At 50.9% G+C, this 17,495-nt stretch overlaps 1 protein-coding gene across 3 annotated transcripts; it reads right to left on the bottom strand.

Moving 5' to 3' along the window:
• Positions 1 to 9,709: 9,709 nt before the first annotated feature.
• On the bottom strand, positions 9,710 to 15,219 carry DEDD2 (death effector domain containing 2). 3 transcript variants are annotated; one of them, XM_038767203.1, is made up of 5 exons: positions 15,203 to 15,219; positions 14,488 to 14,889; positions 11,794 to 11,904; positions 11,526 to 11,699; positions 9,710 to 10,125 (listed from the first exon to the last, which is right to left on the bottom strand). In XM_038767203.1, the coding sequence occupies exons 2-5, from the start codon at positions 14,849 to 14,851 to the stop codon at positions 9,749 to 9,751; spliced, it is 1,026 nt and encodes a 341-aa protein (XP_038623131.1). In that variant the 5' UTR covers positions 14,852 to 14,889; positions 15,203 to 15,219; the 3' UTR covers positions 9,710 to 9,748. The 3 variants fall into 3 exon arrangements, with proteins under 3 accessions (XP_038623131.1, XP_038623129.1, XP_038623130.1); XM_038767201.1 differs by having other exon boundaries at positions 15,120 to 15,207; XM_038767202.1 differs by lacking the exon at positions 15,203 to 15,219 and having other exon boundaries at positions 14,488 to 15,084.
• Between the last annotated feature and the right edge of the window lie 2,276 nt (positions 15,220 to 17,495).

Genomic DNA, 17,495 nt, shown 5'->3' with positions numbered 1-17,495 from the left:
GGCCAATCTCGTCCTCTGCACCTGCCAGGGACCAGCTGGGGAAAGGGAGCGAGGAGGGTTCAAATTCCGGCTCTGCCAATCGTCAGCTGTGTGACTTTGGGCAAGTCACTTCACTTCTCTGTGCCTCAGTTACCTCATCTGTAAAATGGGGATGAAGACTGTGAGCCCCACATGGGACAATCTGATAACCTTGCATCTTCCCCAGCGCTTAGAACAGTGCTTTGCACACAGTAAGTGCTTAACAAATGCCATTATTATACATCTAGAAGACATTAGAGTTGCAGCGTGGCATAGCGCACAGGTCTGGGACTCAGCAGGTCATGGGTTCTAATCCCGGCTCCACCGCTTGTCTGCTGTGTGACCTTGGGCAAGTCACTTCACTTCTCTGGGCCTCGGTTACCTCATCTGAAACCTGGGGATTGAGGCTGTGAGCCCCAGGTGGGACAGCCTGAGTACCTTGTATCTACTCCAGGGCTTAGAACAGTGCTTGGCACATAGTAAGTGCTTAACAAATACCATCATCATTATTATTATTATTAGATGGCACTCCCCAGGGCTAAGGCTTCGGCAGGGATCAGGTCTGTTTATTGTTGTACTCTCCCAAGTGCTTAGTACAGTGCTCTGCACTCAGTAAGAGTTCAATGAATACGATTGAATAAATGTCTCCCTCTTCTTTTTTTGGGCATTTGTTAAGTGTTTACTAGGTGCCAGGCACTGTTATTATTATTATTATTAATAATAATAATGGCATTTGTGAAGCACTTACTATGACAGGCACTGTATTCATTCATTCATTCATTCATTCATTCAATCATATTTATTGAGCGCTTACTGTGTGCAGAGCATTGTACTAAGCGCTTGGGAGGTACAAGTTGGCAACATATAGAGACGGTCCCTACCCGACAGTGGGCTCACAGTCTGTACTAAGCGCTGGGGTGGATACAGGCAAATCGAGTTGGATACAGTCCCTGTGCCATGTGGGGCTCACAGTCTCAATCTCCCTTTTCACAGATGAGGTGACTGAGGCCCAGAGAAGTGAAGTCACTTGCCCAAGGTGATACAGCAGACAAGCGGCGTTGCCAGGAGTAGAACCCATGACCGTCTGACTTCCAGGACGGGTCTCTGAGCACTGGGGGTAAATACAAGCTAATCAGGGTGGACACAGTCCCTTCCCGCGTGGGGCTCACAGGCTTACTCCCCATTTTCCAGATGAGGTAATTGAGGCCCAGAGAAGTGAAGTGACTTGCTCAAGGTCACACAGCAGACAAGCCGGGGAGCTGGGATTAAAACCCGGGCACTGTTCAGTGGACCACGGTGCTTCTCACGCTTGTTTCCCTCCGGACTAGGGGGTCGAGGCCTGTCCCTCCCCGGACCTTTGGCATCCCCAAAGCAGAGAAGCAGCATGGCTCAGTGGAAAGAGCATGGGCTTTGGAGTCCTAAGCGCTGAGCAGTGCTAAGTGCTAAGCGCACAGTACAGTGCTCTGCACACAGTAAGCGCTCAATAATTATGATTGAATGAATGAATGAGTCAGAGGTCATGTGTTCAAATCCCAACTCCGCCAATTGTCAGCTGTGTGACTTTGAGCAAGTCACTTCACTTAATAATAATAATGATGATGGCATTTATTAAGCGCTTACTATGTGCAAAGCACTGTTCTAAGCGCTGGGGAGGTTACAAGGTGATCAGGTTGTCCCATGGGGGGCTCACAGTCTTTATCGCCATTTTACAAATGAGGTAACTGAGGCACAGAGAAGTGAAGTGACCTGCCCAAAGTCACCCAGCTGACAATTGGCGGAGCCGGGATTTGAACCCCTGACCTCTGACTCCAAAGCCCGGGCTCTTTCCACTGAGCCACGCTGCTTCTCTATTCTCTGTGCCTCAGCTACCTCGTCTGTAAAATGGGGATTAAGACTGTGAGGCCCCCGTGGGACAACCTGATCATCACCCTCCTTCCCTTCCCCACAGCACCTGTATATATGTATATATGTTTGCACGTATTTATTACTCTATTTATTTATTTATTTTACTTGTGCATATTTATTCTATTTATTTTATTTTGTTAATACATTTTGTTTTGTTCTCTGTCTCCCCCTTCTAGCCTGTGAGCCCACTGTTAGGTATGGACGTCTCTAGATGTTGCCAACTTGGACTTCCCAAGCGCTTAGTCCAGTGCTCTGCACACAGTAAGCGCTCAATAAATACAATTGATTGATTGAGTGTGACTCAGCTACCTCATCTGTAAAATGGGGATTTAGCCTGTGAGCCCCCCGTGGGACAACCTGATCATCACCCTCCTTCCCTTCCCCACAGCACCTGTATATATGTATATATGTTTGCACGTATTTATTACTCTATTTATTTATTTATTTTACTTGTACACATCTATTCTATTTATTTTATTTTGTTAACACGTTTTGTTTTGTTCTCTGTCTCCCCCTTCTAGCCTGTGAGCCCACTGTTGGGTAGGGACCGTCTCTAGATGTTGCCAACTTGGACTTCCCAAGTGCTTAGTACAGTGCTCTGCACACAGTAAGCGCTCAATCAATACGATTGATTGATTGATTGATTGATGGCATTTGTTAAGCGCTTACTATGTGCGAGGCACCCCTCCAGCGCTTAGAACGGTGCTTTGCACATAGTAAATGCTTAGTAAATGATATTATTATTATTGTATTATATTGTATTATTATTTTCTATCAATTATATTATTATATTATATTATAATATATTTTATATTATATAATTATTATTATTCCCTTAGGGCTTAGGAGGGGGCACCTCGGAGCCCAGGGCTCTGTGACACATGCGCCACCTCGTGTCCGCGGGCGGGAAGAGCAGGCGCCTTTGAAGAACGAGGGAAAGATTCTTTGGAAATGTGGTGTTGGAGAATAATAATAATAATAATTGTCGTATTTGGTTTTTTTAATGGCATTTATTAAGCGCTTACTATGCGCAAAGCACTGTTCTAAGCGCTGGGGAGGTTACAAGGCGATCAGGTTGTCCCACGGGGGGCTCCCAGTCTTCATCCCCATTTTACAGAGGAGGGAACTGAGGCCCAGAGAAGTGAAGTGACTTGCCCAACGTCGCACAGCTGACAATTGACAGAGCCGGGATTTGAACCTGGGCTCTTTCCACTGAGCCACGCTGCTTCCCATGTTAAGCGCTTACTAGAATAATAATAATAATGATGGTATTTATTAAGCGCTTACTATGTGCAAAGCACTGTTCTAAGCGCTGGGGGGGATGGAAGGTGATCATCGGACCGGACCGGACCGGCCCTGAGGCCCGCGCACCTTCGCTCAATTCATTCCCAACTTGCATTTTATTCTATTTATTTTATTCTGTTAATATGTTTTGTTTTGTTGTCCGTCTCCCCCTTCTAGACTGTGAGCCCACTGTTGGGAAAGGACCGTCTCTAGATTTTGCCAACTTGGACTTCCCAAGCGCTTAGTACAGTGCTCTGCACACAGTAAGTGCTCAATAAATACGATTGAATGAATGAATGAATGAATCAGACTGAGCCCCCTCCTTCCCCCCCCACAGCACCTGTATATATGTATATATGTTTGTACAGATTTATTACTCTATTCATTTATTTATTTTATTTGTACGTATTTATTTATTTTAATTTATTTATTAATTTATTTTATTTTGTTAACATGTTTTGTTTTGTTGTCTGTTTTCCCCTTCTAGATTGTGAGCCCACTGTTGGGTAGGGACCGTCTCTAGATGTTGCCAACTTGCACTTCCCAAGCGCTTAGTACAGTGCTCTGCACACAGTAAGTGTTCAATAAATACGATTGAATGAAAGAAAGATTGTCCCAAGGGGGGCGCACAATCTTTATCCCCATTTTACAGATGAGGTAACTGAGGCCCAGAGAAGTGAAGTGACTTGCCCAAAGTCACACAGCTGACAAGTGGCGGGGCCGGGATTAGAACCCATGACCTCTGACTCCAAAGCCCGGGCTCTTTCCACTGAGCAACGCTGCTTCTTATAATAATGATGGCATTTATTAAGCGCTTACTATGTGCAGAGCACTGTTCTAAGCGCTGGGGAGGTTACAAGGTGATCAGGTTGTCCCACGGGGGGCTCACAGGCTTCATCCCCATTTTACAGATGAGGGAACTGAGGCACAGAGAAGTGAAGTAACTTGCCCAAAGTCACACAGCTGACAATTGGCGGAGTGGGGATTTGAACCCATGACCTCTGATTCCAAAGCCCGGGCTCTTTCTGCAGAGCCACGCTGCTTCTCTTGTGGAGAGGAGCAGCGTGGCTCAGATAGTTTCCCCACCTTGTCCCCGCTTTTTCCATGGTATTATTCACTCAGTAACTAGGGGAAGCGCCGTGGTTCAGTGGAAAGAGGACGGGCTTCGGAGTCAGAGGTCATGGATTAATTAATTAATGATGGCATTTATTAAACGCTTACTATGTGCAAAGCACTGTTCTAAGCGCTGGGGAGGTTACAAGGTGATCAGGTTGTCCCATGGGGGGCTCACATCTTTATCCCCATTTTACAGATGAGGTAACTGAGGCACAGAGAAGTCAAGTGACTTGCCCAAAGTCACACAGCTGACAAGTGGCAGAGCTGGGATTAGGACCCATGACCTTTGACTCCAAAGGCCGGGCTCTTTCCACTGAGCCACGCTGCTTCTCTAAGTGCCAAGCCCTGGGGTAGAGACCAGCAATCCCAATCCCTTTCCCACGTGGGGCTCACAGTCTCAATCCCCGTTTTACAGATGGGGGAACTGAGGCACAGTGATGTAAAGGGACTTGTCCAAGGCCACACGGCAGACAAGTGGTGGAGCCGGGATTAGAACCCATGACCTCTGACTCCCAAGCCCGGGTTCTAGCCACTATGCCATACTGCTTAGGATTTCGCGAATATCATGGACTGTTCTCTTTCTCCCCCTTCTAGACGGTGAGCCCACTGTTGGGTAGGGACCGTTTCTATATGTTGCCAACTTGCACTTCCCAAGCGCTTAGTACAGTGCTCTGAACACAGTAAGCACTCAATAAATACAATTGATTGATTGCTTGCCCGAAAACCAAACCAATGGGTTTTGGTAGTGAATTAAGCCAATAATAATAATAATGATGGCATTTATTAAGCGCTTACTATGTGCAAAGCACTGTTCTAAGCGCTGGGGTAGATACAAGGTAATCAAGTTGTCCCACGTGGGGCTCACAGACTTAATCCCCATTTTCCAGATGAGGGAACTGAGGCCCAGAGAAGTTAAGTGACCTGCCCAAAGTCACACAGCTGACAAGTGGCGGAGCTGGGATTTGAACCCATGACCTCTGACTCCAAAGCCCGAGCTCTTTCCACTGAGCCACGCTGCTTCTCTAATGTGGTCTTTGGTACCCCACTGTACTAAGGGCTGGGGTGGAGACAAGCAAATTGCATTGGACACAGTCCCCGTCCCAAGCGGGGCTCGCGGTCTCAATCCCCATTTTACCAAAGAGGTAACTGAGGCCCAGAGAAGCAAAGTGACTTGCCCAAGGTCACACAGCAGACAAACGGTGGAGCCGGCATTAGAACCCATGACTTTCTGACGGACAGCCCCGTGCTCTATCCATTAGGCCATGCCACTTCCACAGCACCTGTATATATGTTTGTACATATTTATTACTCTATTTATTTATCTTACTTGTACATATCTATTCTATTTATTTTATTTTGTTAGTATGTTTGGTTTTGTTTTCTGTCTCCCCCTTTGAGACTGTGAGCCCACTGCTGGGTAGGGACTGTCTCTATATGTTGCCAACTTGTACTTCCCAAGTGCTTAGTACAGTGCTCTGCACACAGTAAGTGCTCAATAAATACGATTGATTGATTGATTGATTGATTATATTCATGTCCATCTCCCCCCCTACACACACAGTTTGTTAAGCTCATTGTGACTCGACTTAATTTGGCATATTTTGGACACATCATCAGGAGGACTAATTCTCTGGGAAAGACACTGATGCTTGGAAAAGTCCAGGGAAAACGTGGAACGGGCCTAATGGCAGCCGGATGGATAGAAACCATAACAACGATAATAGCAGGGCTCCGGATTATGGCACAAGACAGGACATTCTGGAGAAAATGGATCCACAGAGTCGTTATGGATCGGAAACGACTTGACGGCCTTTGTAGTGGCTAGAGCCCGGGCCTGACACTGGAAGATCATGGGTTCTGATCCCAGTTCCACCACTTGTCTGCTGTGTAACCTTGGGCAAGTCAGTTTACTTCTCTGTGCCTCAGTTTCCGCATCTGGAAAATGGGATTGAGACTGTAAGCCCCACGTGGGACAAGGACTGTGTCCAACTCGATTTGCTTGTTTCCACCCCAGTGCATAGTACAATGCCTGGCACATAATAAACACTTAACAAATACCATCATTGTTATTATCATCATCAAATAATAATTATTATTACCAAATAGTAATAATAATAGGATGGGCCGTCCACCCTGGCCCCAATTATGTCTTCTGCCCCCTCTCCCGGCTTCTCCTCTCCCTCGCCCCTCTTCTAAATCACGAATCACTGGCAAGGCCACACTGAGACAGACCCATGGTCCACCCAGCCCAGGATTCTGTCTTGGACACTAATCTATAGCAATAATAATAAAATGGTTATTATTATTACAGCATGTTAAGCGCTTACTATATACTAGGCACCGTACTAAGGGCTGGGGTGGAGACAAGCAAATTGCATTGGACACAGTCCCCGTCCCAAGCGGGGCTCGCGTTCTCAATCCCCATTTTACCGAAGAGGTAACTGAGGCCCAGAGAAGCAAAGTGACTTGCCCAAGGTCACACAGCAGACCAGTGTCGGTGGAGCCGGCATTAAAACCCATGACCTTCTGATGGACAGTCCCATGCTCTATCCATTAGGCCATGCCCCTTCTCTATACCTATATATTCATGCCTGTCAAGCTCATTGTGGGCAGGGAACATGACCGCCAACTCAGTTGTATTGTACTCTCCCAAGCGCTCAGTACAGTGTCCTGCTCCCAGTAAGCCCTCAATAAATGCCCTAGATGATGATGATAGGACAATCAGAAGAATCTTGTGCTGAAGCAGCACTGTGGCTTGGTGGAAAGAGCCCGGGAGTCAGAGGATCTGGGTTCTAATTACGACTCTGCCACTTTGGGTGATCTCGGGCCAGTCACTTCTCTGTGCCTCAGTTCCCCCATTTGTAAAAGGAGGATTAAGATTGTGAGCCCCGTGTGGGACATGGATTGGGTCCAACCTGATTATCTTGCATCTACTCCAATTCTCAGTAAAGTGTCTAGCACGTAGTAATCGTTGAAATACCATTAAAAAAGAAGCAGCGTGGCTCAGTGGAAAAGAGCCCGGGCTTTGGAGTCAGAGGTCATGGGTTCAAATCCCGACTCCACCACGTCTGCTGTGTGACCTTGGGCAAGTCACTTAACTTCTCTGAGCCTCAGTTACCTCATCTGTAAAATGGGGATTAAGACTGTGAGCCCCACGTGGGACAACTTGATCACCTTGTATATCCCCAGCGCTTAGAACAGTGCTCTGCACATAGTAAGCGCTTAATAAATACCATCATTATTATTATTATTATTATTATTATAATTATTAAAAAAATAATGCCTTTGGCCTGGTCTTCCTTCTACTTGGTGAGCCCCGTGTGGGACGGGAACTGTATCCGACCTGCTTATTGAATACCTACTCTAGTGCTTTATCCGTATTTGCCACTTATAAGACACTTAAAAATGTTATTGTGGCTGTTGTTCTTACCCCTGCCAGTGCACCCTCTTGGCCACGACGGTGCCCGGATCCCACATCCTTCCCCCAGCCCTCCGCCCACCAAGTGCCCTCATCTTTGGGGTACCTCAAGTAGCGGAGTAGTGAGGTGGGGCGACAGGTGTACGTGTGGAGGTTGGGGGATTGAGGAGAAGTGAAGGGAGTGTGAGGCGACGACCGGGGCAGGGGAAAGGTTCCCGCTTGGAGCAGGGGAAAGAGGGCAGGAACCCGAGTCCCATTCCTCCGGGCTTCCATCGGCAACAAGGCCTCCCTGTTGAGGCAGGGTAACCCAGGGTGAACAGGGAGAGGCAAGAAACCCACATCTGGTCCTCAACGGGTGTCGACTGGAAGGACAGCTCTCCGGTCACGGGACAGCGTGGGGCTCTCCGCCAGCCCCCCAAGCTCCCATCACCAGCTGTCGGGGACGAGTAACGGCAGGGTGCACCGAGATTGAAACATGGCAGCGGGAAAAGCAGGATCTGGGATAAGGGCGGGGAAGAGTTGGAGAGTTGTGCCGTTCTCAGACCAATGGGGGTGTGATAGGGGCTAAGAGTGATGGAGGCCTGGAACAGCGGGGCAGCAGGGTGAGGGGCCCTCAACAGAGGCTCAGCTTATGCTGGATTGAAAGGAGGGGGCGTGGGAGGTTGTCTAGGGCTAAAAGGACGGGGCCTGGGGCGGAAAAGTCAGGCTGATCCCACTACACAGCACTAGCAGGTGGATACGACGATGGCTGATGCGAGATGGGTCCCCTCTGGACGGGGCCGAGCACTCTCACTTCCACACACCATCCCTGACAGGACGTTCCTTACGCCCAAGGAGTCGATAACCAATATACTGTGTGACCTTGGGCAGGATACTTCAGTGACTTCACCTGTAAAATGGGGATTAAGACTGCGAGCCCCACGTGGGACAGGGACTGTGTCCGACCCAATTAGCTTGTATCTACACGAGCGCTTACAACAGTGCTTGCCCCATAGTAAGTGCTTAACAAGCACCATCTGGGACACGAAAATCTCGCTGGGGAACTTAAACCCCTTGGGCAACGGTTCTGATCCATTTTCTTTCCCCGCCCATGAAGCTCGTGCCGTGCAGCAGGGCCACAGCCTGCCTCTCGTTAGGGTGGATGCTGTGGGCAGGGAATGTGCCGGTTTATTGATGCGTAGTACTCTCCCGAGAGCTTAGTACAGCGCTCTGCACGCGGCAAACACTCGATAAATACGGCAGACTGAATGGATGACGGAACGGACAAGGGTGAGCAAACCGCTTATAGTGTCCAAACCGGCCGGCTCCAGCAGATGCCGGGAGATGGGAGTCCACAGGCCGGAGCCCTCCGCTCCGGGGCCAAGGTCCGCGCCTTCATCGGCTGGGCTGGGCAGCCCTTCCGGGAAGAGGCGGCCTGGCGGACGGGTCGGGGTCAACGGGTCTTGGGAGAGGCAGGCGGGTGGCGACGGCTGTTGCAAAGGCCACGGAGATGCCTCACCTGAACTCCCCCCTTCCCCCACCTCGGCCGACACCACAACTCGAGAGACGCCAACAGTCGGGCGGCCGGTTGTGCACCTGCCCTCGGCTTTATTGGGGGATGGGGGGGAAGGGGGGGGAGCTGTACTCTCCAAAGTGGCGCCTGGGAAACCCCACCTCCCGGTCCTCAACTGGGAGGGGCTGGAAAGTGGCCTCCTCCCTTCCCTCCTCCACAGGTGCAAAGCTTACATCCCCGGCAAAACCCCGAAATCGTCCTCCAAGCGCAGAGGGCTCGAGGGGCGCCCCGTCGTCGTCGTCCCACGGGCCAGAACGGGGGTGCAGGAGGCGGGGATTGCCGTCTGCCCCTCCGAGACTCTCTCAACCTCTTCCGCTCTCCCCCCAGAGCGCCCCGGGGGAGGGAGGATAAGGCCGACGGCCGGTCCGTCCCGGGTCCTCCTCCTCCGGTCCCGAGGTGGAGATGGGGTCGGGGGGTTGGGGAGGGGGTGGGGGTGGGACACCCCCCTGGGGGGGTCAGGAGGAGGTGCCCCCGGGCTCCTCCAGCAGCAGGAGGCGGCGGCCGGCCTCGTAGTCGCCCTCGTCGACGCTGACGAGGAGCCGGATGGGCTCGCGGCCGACGGCGTCGCGCAGGGCCTCGGTGAGGAAGACGCCGCGCAGGGCCCGCAGCAGGGCCCCGCTCAGGTAGTCGCCCCAGAAGGCGTCCAGGTAGGAGAGCTCCGAGAACTTGATGTCGCACACCACCGACCCCAGGTCGCGCGACTTGAGCACGGCCGTGGCCTGGCTGAACAGGTCCAGCTGGCGGGCCAGGGGCTGGGGCCGCCGCGACTGCACTCCCTGCTGCAGCGCCCGCGCGTGCTCGCAGTACTCCGCCCGCACCCGCAGCCGGATATCTGCCGGGGAAGACGGGCGCCGTGAACATCCCCGCCCTCCCCTCGGACCCGTCCACCCTCGTGACCCCCGCGATCGTCCACCGCCGGGGAGCCCGGGCCTGGAAGCCGGAGAGACCCAGGTTCTAATCCCGGTTCCGCCGCGGGACCCTGGGCGAGTCACTCCGGGCCTCGGCTCCCTCATCTGGAAAATGGGGATCAAGATTGAGAGCCCCACGGGGGACGAGAACGGTGCCCAACTTGATTACCTTGTATCTACCTCAGCGCTCAGAACATAGAAAATAATCATCCCTTTCTCCCCATCTCCACAGGCACCTCCTCCGGGAAGCCCTCTCTGCTTGACACCCCAGCCCAATGAAGGCAGGAAATGTGTCTGTCATATTGTATTCTCCCAAGACTCAGTCCAGTGCCGTGCAAACAGCAAGTGTTTGATAAATACGATCAACCGACTGACACGGACTCGCCTGTGCAACTCGCCCCGGTGACCGCTGCCATTGGCTGCTTTCTACTTATTTCCCATGCTGGATTTCCAACGTGGATGAGTTGGAGAAGTGAACAATCACAACTGAAAGTTCCTCAACATCAGAGACCCGTGTCTCCCCCCCAAGGGACCTCAGTTGAGTCCAGTTCTGCTCAACGGTGGGGACCCCATTTCTCCTTCCTCTTTCACTACCCTCGACGAATACAGCGAGGGTGACTCTAGTGCCTGAGCTTGCTCCTCTGCTCCCCTGGCCCCTTTCCTTCCTTCTCCCCACTAATCCAGCTCTCCCCTCAGCCCAGACCCCAGCCATGCGTTCTTCCTTTGGCCTCTCCGGGCCCGCCCCTACTGCGGGACAGAGACGGGGGACCGAAAAGGAGCTACTTCTAGGTCTTAAGCTGCCGAAGAGGAAACAAGTCCAGCCTAGGACTGACAGGTTGCCCTGCTGGGCACGTACGAAGACGCCACGGCACGCAAAGAGCCACAGGAGCTCTGAGGGTGAGCAAGGGGACACAAGTTAGGACAAGCCTGAGGAGGGTTGGGCCCGGCCTAGCCCCCCTCAACCAGATGCCAATCATTCTCTTCCTCCAGCCGTCTCTCACCGTCCCTTCCCACCTGGGTCCGCCCCTGACCCGCAGAATCTGCTCCCTCCCACCCTGCTGCTCCTCCTCACCCCGCTCTGTGCCCTCCTGCCTCCATCCCAATGCTTCTCGGGGGGAGGGATAGTGTCGAGTGCTGCCGAAGCCCCCTACCCCTCCACCCCCGGGACAACCAGATCCCCTTGGCCGCCCCTCAAAGCCGGCACGGACGGACCGTGAGTTGGTCACCCCTTTCGCACCCTGCCCCCGCGCCCAGCTTTCCAGAGCCTGTGCCCCGGGACCCTCATCGACAACCCTTCCCCTTCTCAGTGCCCGGCCCCTCCTACCGCAAGTCACTTTGTTCAGAGGAGGTGCAGGAGCTGGGGGAGGAGGAGGAGACGATGGTGGCGGCTGTGGAGGTGGCAGCTGCTCCTGACGCCGGGCTGCCCCCCTGCCTCGCCGACGAGGCCCCGAGCTGGGTCGGCCCCGGCTCACCCGCTGCCTCTTCCCGGAGGATGATCCTGAAGGAGGGGAAGGTTGCGAGAAATCAGAGGGGTGAGGCGGGGGCGGTCAAAGGAGGGGCAGACCCCATTCCCGGGACTCCTCGGGGCTCACCTGTCTCCCACTGGCCCTGCTGAGGGTCTGTAGTAGTTGAGCCCAGGCAGCTGCCCACGCGCCGCTCTGACGGGGAGACCGAAGGGCCACAGCTGTAGCGCTCAGGAGACACTAAGGAGAAACCGCACTGCTGTTACACCTTGGGGGTGCCTGGAAACTGGAGGTCACGGGTCCTGGGTTCTAGTCCCAGTTCTGCCCCTGGCCTGCAGCGTGACAACCACCGTGGGCTCGTTTTCCCAGCGGTTAAGACGGGCTAACCACCACCCCATCTTCTCCTACCTACAGGAACGCTGTGGGGGCCAAAATAAAGTAAGTAAGGGGCAAGCAGCGTGGCTTAGTGGCAAGAGCTCGGGCTTGGGAGCCTGAGGTCGTGGGTTCTAATCCCGCCTCCGCCACCTGTCAGCTGCGTGACTTTAAGCAAGTCGCTTAGCTTCTCTGCGCCTCAGGGACCTCATCTGTAAAACAGGGATGGAGACCGCGAGACAACTTGATAATCTGTATCCAGAACAGGGCTTGGCACACAGGAAGCGCTTAACAAGCACCATCATTACCATTATGACGGCGTTTGGGGTAGTGTGGAGCGTGCCCTACCTTCAAGGTGTCGTTAGGCTGAGGGCCCCACCCTTCCTCCAGTGGGCAGGGCCGCCTCCCTCCCCTCCCCTCGCCCCTGGCTTCCCCCCTGCCGCTTGAGAAGCAGTGTGGCTCAGTGGAAAGAGCCCGGGCTTTGGAGTCAGAGGTCATGGGTTCAAACCCGAGCTCCGCCAATTGTCAGCTGTGTGACTTTGGACAAGTCACTCACTTCTCTGAGCCTCATCGACCTCATCTGTAAAATGGGGGCGAAGACTGTGAGCCCCCTGTGGGACAACCTGATCACCTTGTATTCATTCATTCAATCGTATTTATTGAGCGCTTACTGTGTGCAGAGCACTGTATTAAGCGCTTGGGAAGTACAAGTTGGCAATGTATAGGGACAGTTCCTACCCAACAGTGGGTTCACAATCTAGAAGTTAGTTGTTGAGCGCTTACTATCCCCCCCACCCTACCTCCTTCCCCTCCCCACAGCACCTGTATATATGTTTTTACAGATTACCCTATTTATTTTACTTGGACATATTTACTATTCTAATTTATTTTATTTTAATAGATTTTCTTTTGTTGTCCGTCTCCCCCTTCCAGACCGCGGGCCCGCTGTCGGGTAGGGACCGTCCCTATACGTTGCGACTTGGGACTTCCCAAGCGCTCAGTCCAGTGCGCTGCACACAGTAAGCGCTCAATAAATACGACTGAATAAATAGCTACGCCCCCCCCCCCCCCCCCCCCCCCCCCCCGGCCTGGGCTAAAGACGGAGGGGATCCTCACTTGTAATAATAATAATAATAATAATAGTATTTGTTAAGCGCTTACTATGTGCAAAACACTGTTCTCAGCGCTGGGGAGGTTACAAGATGATCAGGTTGTACCACAGTGGGTTCACAGTTTTAATCCCCATTTTACCCACTGTTGGGTAGGGACTGTATATGTTGCCAACTTGTACTTCCCAAACGCCCAGTCCAGTGCGCTGCACACAGTAAGCGCTCAATAAATACGACTGAATGAACAGCTACCACCCCCTCCCCACCTGGGCTTAAGACGGAGGGGATCCTCACTTGTAATAATAATAATAATAATAATAGTATCTGTTAAGCGCTTACTATGTGCAAAGCACCGTTCTAAGTGCTGGGGAGGTTACAAGATGAGCAGGTTGTCCCACAGGGGGTTCACAGTTTTAATCCCCATTTTACCCACTGTTGGGTAGGGACTGTCTCTGTATGTTGCCGACTTGTACTTCCCAAGCGCTTAGTACAGTGCTCTGCATACAGTAAGTGCTCAATAAATACGACTGAATGAATAATGATAATAACAGTATTTGTTAAGTGCTTACTATGTGCAAAGCACTGTTCTAAGCGCTGGGGAGGTTACAAGATGAGCAGGTTGTCCCACAGGGGGTTCACGGTTTTAATCCCCGTTTTACCCACTGTTGGGTAGGGACTGCCTCTATATGTTGTCAACTTGCACTTCCCAATGGTTAGTACACTGCTCTGCACACAGTAAGCGCTCAATAAATACAATTAAGTGACTTGCTCAAAGTCACACAGCGGACGGTTGGCGGAGCCGGGATTTGAACCCATGACCTCATCCTCATCATCATCAATTGTATTTATTGAGCGCTTACTGTGTGCAGAGCGCTGGACTAAGCGCTTGGGAAGTCCAAGTTGGCAACATCTAGAGACGGTCCCTACCCAACAGTGGGCTCACAGTCTAAAAGGGGGGGGGCAGAGAACAAAACCAAACATACTAACAAAATAAAATAAATAGAATAGATATGGACAAGTAAAATAAATAGGGTAACAAATCTGCACAAACATAAATACATATATACAGGTGCTGTGGGGAAGGGAAGGAGGTAAGATGGGGGAGAGCGCTTAGTACAGTGCTCTGCACATAGTAAGCGCTCAATAAATACGATTGATTGATTGAGAGGAAGGAAGGGGCTCAGTCTGGGAAGGCCTCCTGGGGGAGGTGGGCTCTCAGTAGGGCCTTAGTGTGACCTCTGACCCCAAAGCCCGTGCTCTCTCCAACGCTCAGATCAGTGCCGTGCACATAGTGAGCGGTCGGTAAACGCCACCGTCGTCGCTGCGGCGACTTCCTCCTCACCCGGGCGGGGCCTCTTGAGGGTGAGGTGAGGCAGCAGGTCGTGGCGGGTGAGGAGGCGCAGCAGCTGCAGCAGGGGCCCCAGGTTGCCCTCGTCGCACTGGCCCCGCCGCTCCAGCTCCAGCAGCAGCTGCAGGCCGCTCCTGGCCGGGGGCCTGGCCGGCTCCCAGCCGGGCCCGGGGCCCCGCCCGCCGCCCGGGGGGCCCTGCGCCTCGGCCAGCAGGAAGGACAGCACGGCCACGTCGTTGTCCGTCAGCTGGGCGCCCACCACCTCGAACATGCGGTGCAGGGACAGCAGGCCGTAGTAATCCAGGCACTCGTCCTCGTCCCAGCATGGCACCGGCGGTACCGGGGGCCGTCCCGACATCCTCCGCGGCGGCGCTGGGCCTAGGCCTGGCCTGAAGCCTGCGTAGAGTAGACGGTTGGGCCGAAGCCTTCCTAAGCGTGAAAGGCGACGGTTCGGCCTTTCCCCCGCAGAATGGTTCGTCCCGCCCTCCCCCTAGCCGGCTGCACCCTGCCAACCAGTCGGTTGGCACCTCTCAAACTCGCCCAGACTTTGGTGGTCAACCACTCGTTGGCACCATCGCCCAGTGGCACCGTCCCCAAAGCCAGCCAAGAGGACCCACCCTCCCTACCCTAAGCAGGTCGATCAGGGCGTAGGGCCCAAGACACCCCGGCCCTCAGGGAGCTTCTCCTCTCTCCCGTCGCCCCCACAAACCGAGACACCCCCCACGACTAGCTGCGCGGCCGTTTGGATGGTTCTGGCACCTTCTGAGGCAGTGCGCCTGCGCGCCTGCGCACCCTCACCCCTCCCTCCCCGCGCAGGCGCAGTCGTCGAGCCGCCGGCGCGCAGGCGCAGAGGCCGCCCTCCCTTTGAAGCCGCCTCTCTGCACGCGCGGCCTCGGAATTGTCCTCGTGAGCCCCGGGGAGATTGGTCGATGTGCGCACGCGCGAGGAACCCCGAGGAGGTTGGTCGATGTGCGCATGCGCGAGGGCCCCTCCCCGTGGTATTCATTCATTCCATCGCATTTATTGAGCGCCTACTGTGGGCAGAGCACTGTACTAAGCGCTTGGGAAGTACAATTGTGTTCTGGTTTAGGGACCCCACGTTGTGTCCCCCACCCTCCACCGGCAGGACAAGACCCCGTCTTACCTCCTTCCCTTCCCCACAGCACCTGTATATATGTATATATGTTTGTACATATTTAGTACTCTATTATTTTACTTGTACATGTGTATATATGTTTGTACATATTTATTGCTCTATTTATTTATTTTACTTGTACATGTGTATATATGTTTGTACATATTTATTACTCTATTTATTTTACTTATACATGTGTATGTATAGTTGTACATATTTATTACTCTATTTATTTTACTTGTACATGTGTATATATGTTTGTACATATTTATTGCTCTATTTTACTGGTACATATGCATATATGTTTGTACATATTACTCTATTTTACTTGTACATATGTATATATGTTTGTACATATTTATTACTCTATTTATTTATTTATTTTACTTGTACATGTGTATATATGTTTGTACATATTTATTACTCTATTTATTTTACTTGTACATGTGTATATATGTTTGTACATATTTATTACTTTATGTATTTTACTTGTACATGTGTATATATGTTTGTACATATTTATTACTCTGTTTATTTTACTTGTACATGTGTATATATGTTCATACATATTTATTACTGTATTTATTTATTTTACTTGTACATGTGTATATATGTTTGTACATATTTATTACTCAATTTATGTATTTTACTTGTACATGTGTATATATGTTTGTACATATTTATTACTCTATTTATTTATTTTACTTGTACATGTGTAGATATGTTTGTACATATTTATTACTCAATTTATTTATTTATTTTGCTTGTACATGTGTATGTTTGTACATATTTATTACTCTATTTATTTACTTTACTTGTACAGGTGTATATATGTTTACATATTTATTACTCTATTTTACTTGTACATATGTATATATGTTTGTACATGTTTATTACTCTATTTATTTATTTATTTATTTATTTTACTTGTACCTATCTATTGTATTTATTTTATTTTGTTAATATGTTTGGTTTTGTTCTCTGTCTCCTCCTTCCAGACTGTGAGCTTGCTGTTGGGTAGGGACTGTCTCTATGTGTTGCCGACTTGTACTTCCCAAGCGCTTAGTCCAGTCCAGTGCTGAGCCCTGTACTAAGTGCTTGGAAAGTACAATTCGGTTCATTCATTCATTCAATCGTATTTATTGAGCGCTGTGTGTTATATGTTATATGTATATATACATTTGTACATATTTATTACTCTATTTTACTTGTACCTATCTATTCTATTTATTTTATTTTGTTAGTATGTTTGGTTTTGTTCTCTGTCTCCCCCTTCTAGACTGTGAGCCCACTGTTGGGTAGGGACTGTCTCTATATGTTGCCAGCTTGTACTTCCCAAGCGCTTAGTACAGTGCTCTGCACACAGTAAGCACTCAATAAATACAATTGATTGATTGATAGTAAGCGCTTGGAAAGTACAATTTCATTCATTGTCGTATTTATTGAGCGCTTACTGTGTGCAGAGCACTGGACTAAGCGCTTGGAAAGTACAATTAGGTTCATTCATTCATTTAATTGTATTTATTGAGCGCTTACTGTGTGCAGAGCACTGTACTCAGCGCTTGAAAAGTACAATTCTGCAACAGAGACACTCCCTACTCAACAGCGGGCTCACAGTGTAGAAGGGGGAGACAGATAACAAAACAAGTAGGCGTCAACACGATTCAAATAGATAAATAGAATTATAGATATAGACACATCAGTAATAAAATAAATAGAGTAATAAATATGCACAAAGTAGGATCCCCGGGCGATGGTCTGCGCTCCCTAAAAGTCCTGATTCCTCTCCTCCCTAGGTCCCGGGTCTCGCCCCACTGGGCCGATTCAAGTTCACACTCGTTGTTTCAGGGCCCGAGCGACACCCTGC

Source organism: Tachyglossus aculeatus, chromosome 26, assembly GCF_015852505.1.
Source record: "Tachyglossus aculeatus isolate mTacAcu1 chromosome 26, mTacAcu1.pri, whole genome shotgun sequence".
Taxonomy (NCBI): domain Eukaryota; kingdom Metazoa; phylum Chordata; class Mammalia; order Monotremata; family Tachyglossidae; genus Tachyglossus; species Tachyglossus aculeatus.
The sequence above is the reverse complement of the archived record's forward strand: the minus strand, read 5'-3'. Positions and strand labels throughout refer to the sequence as shown.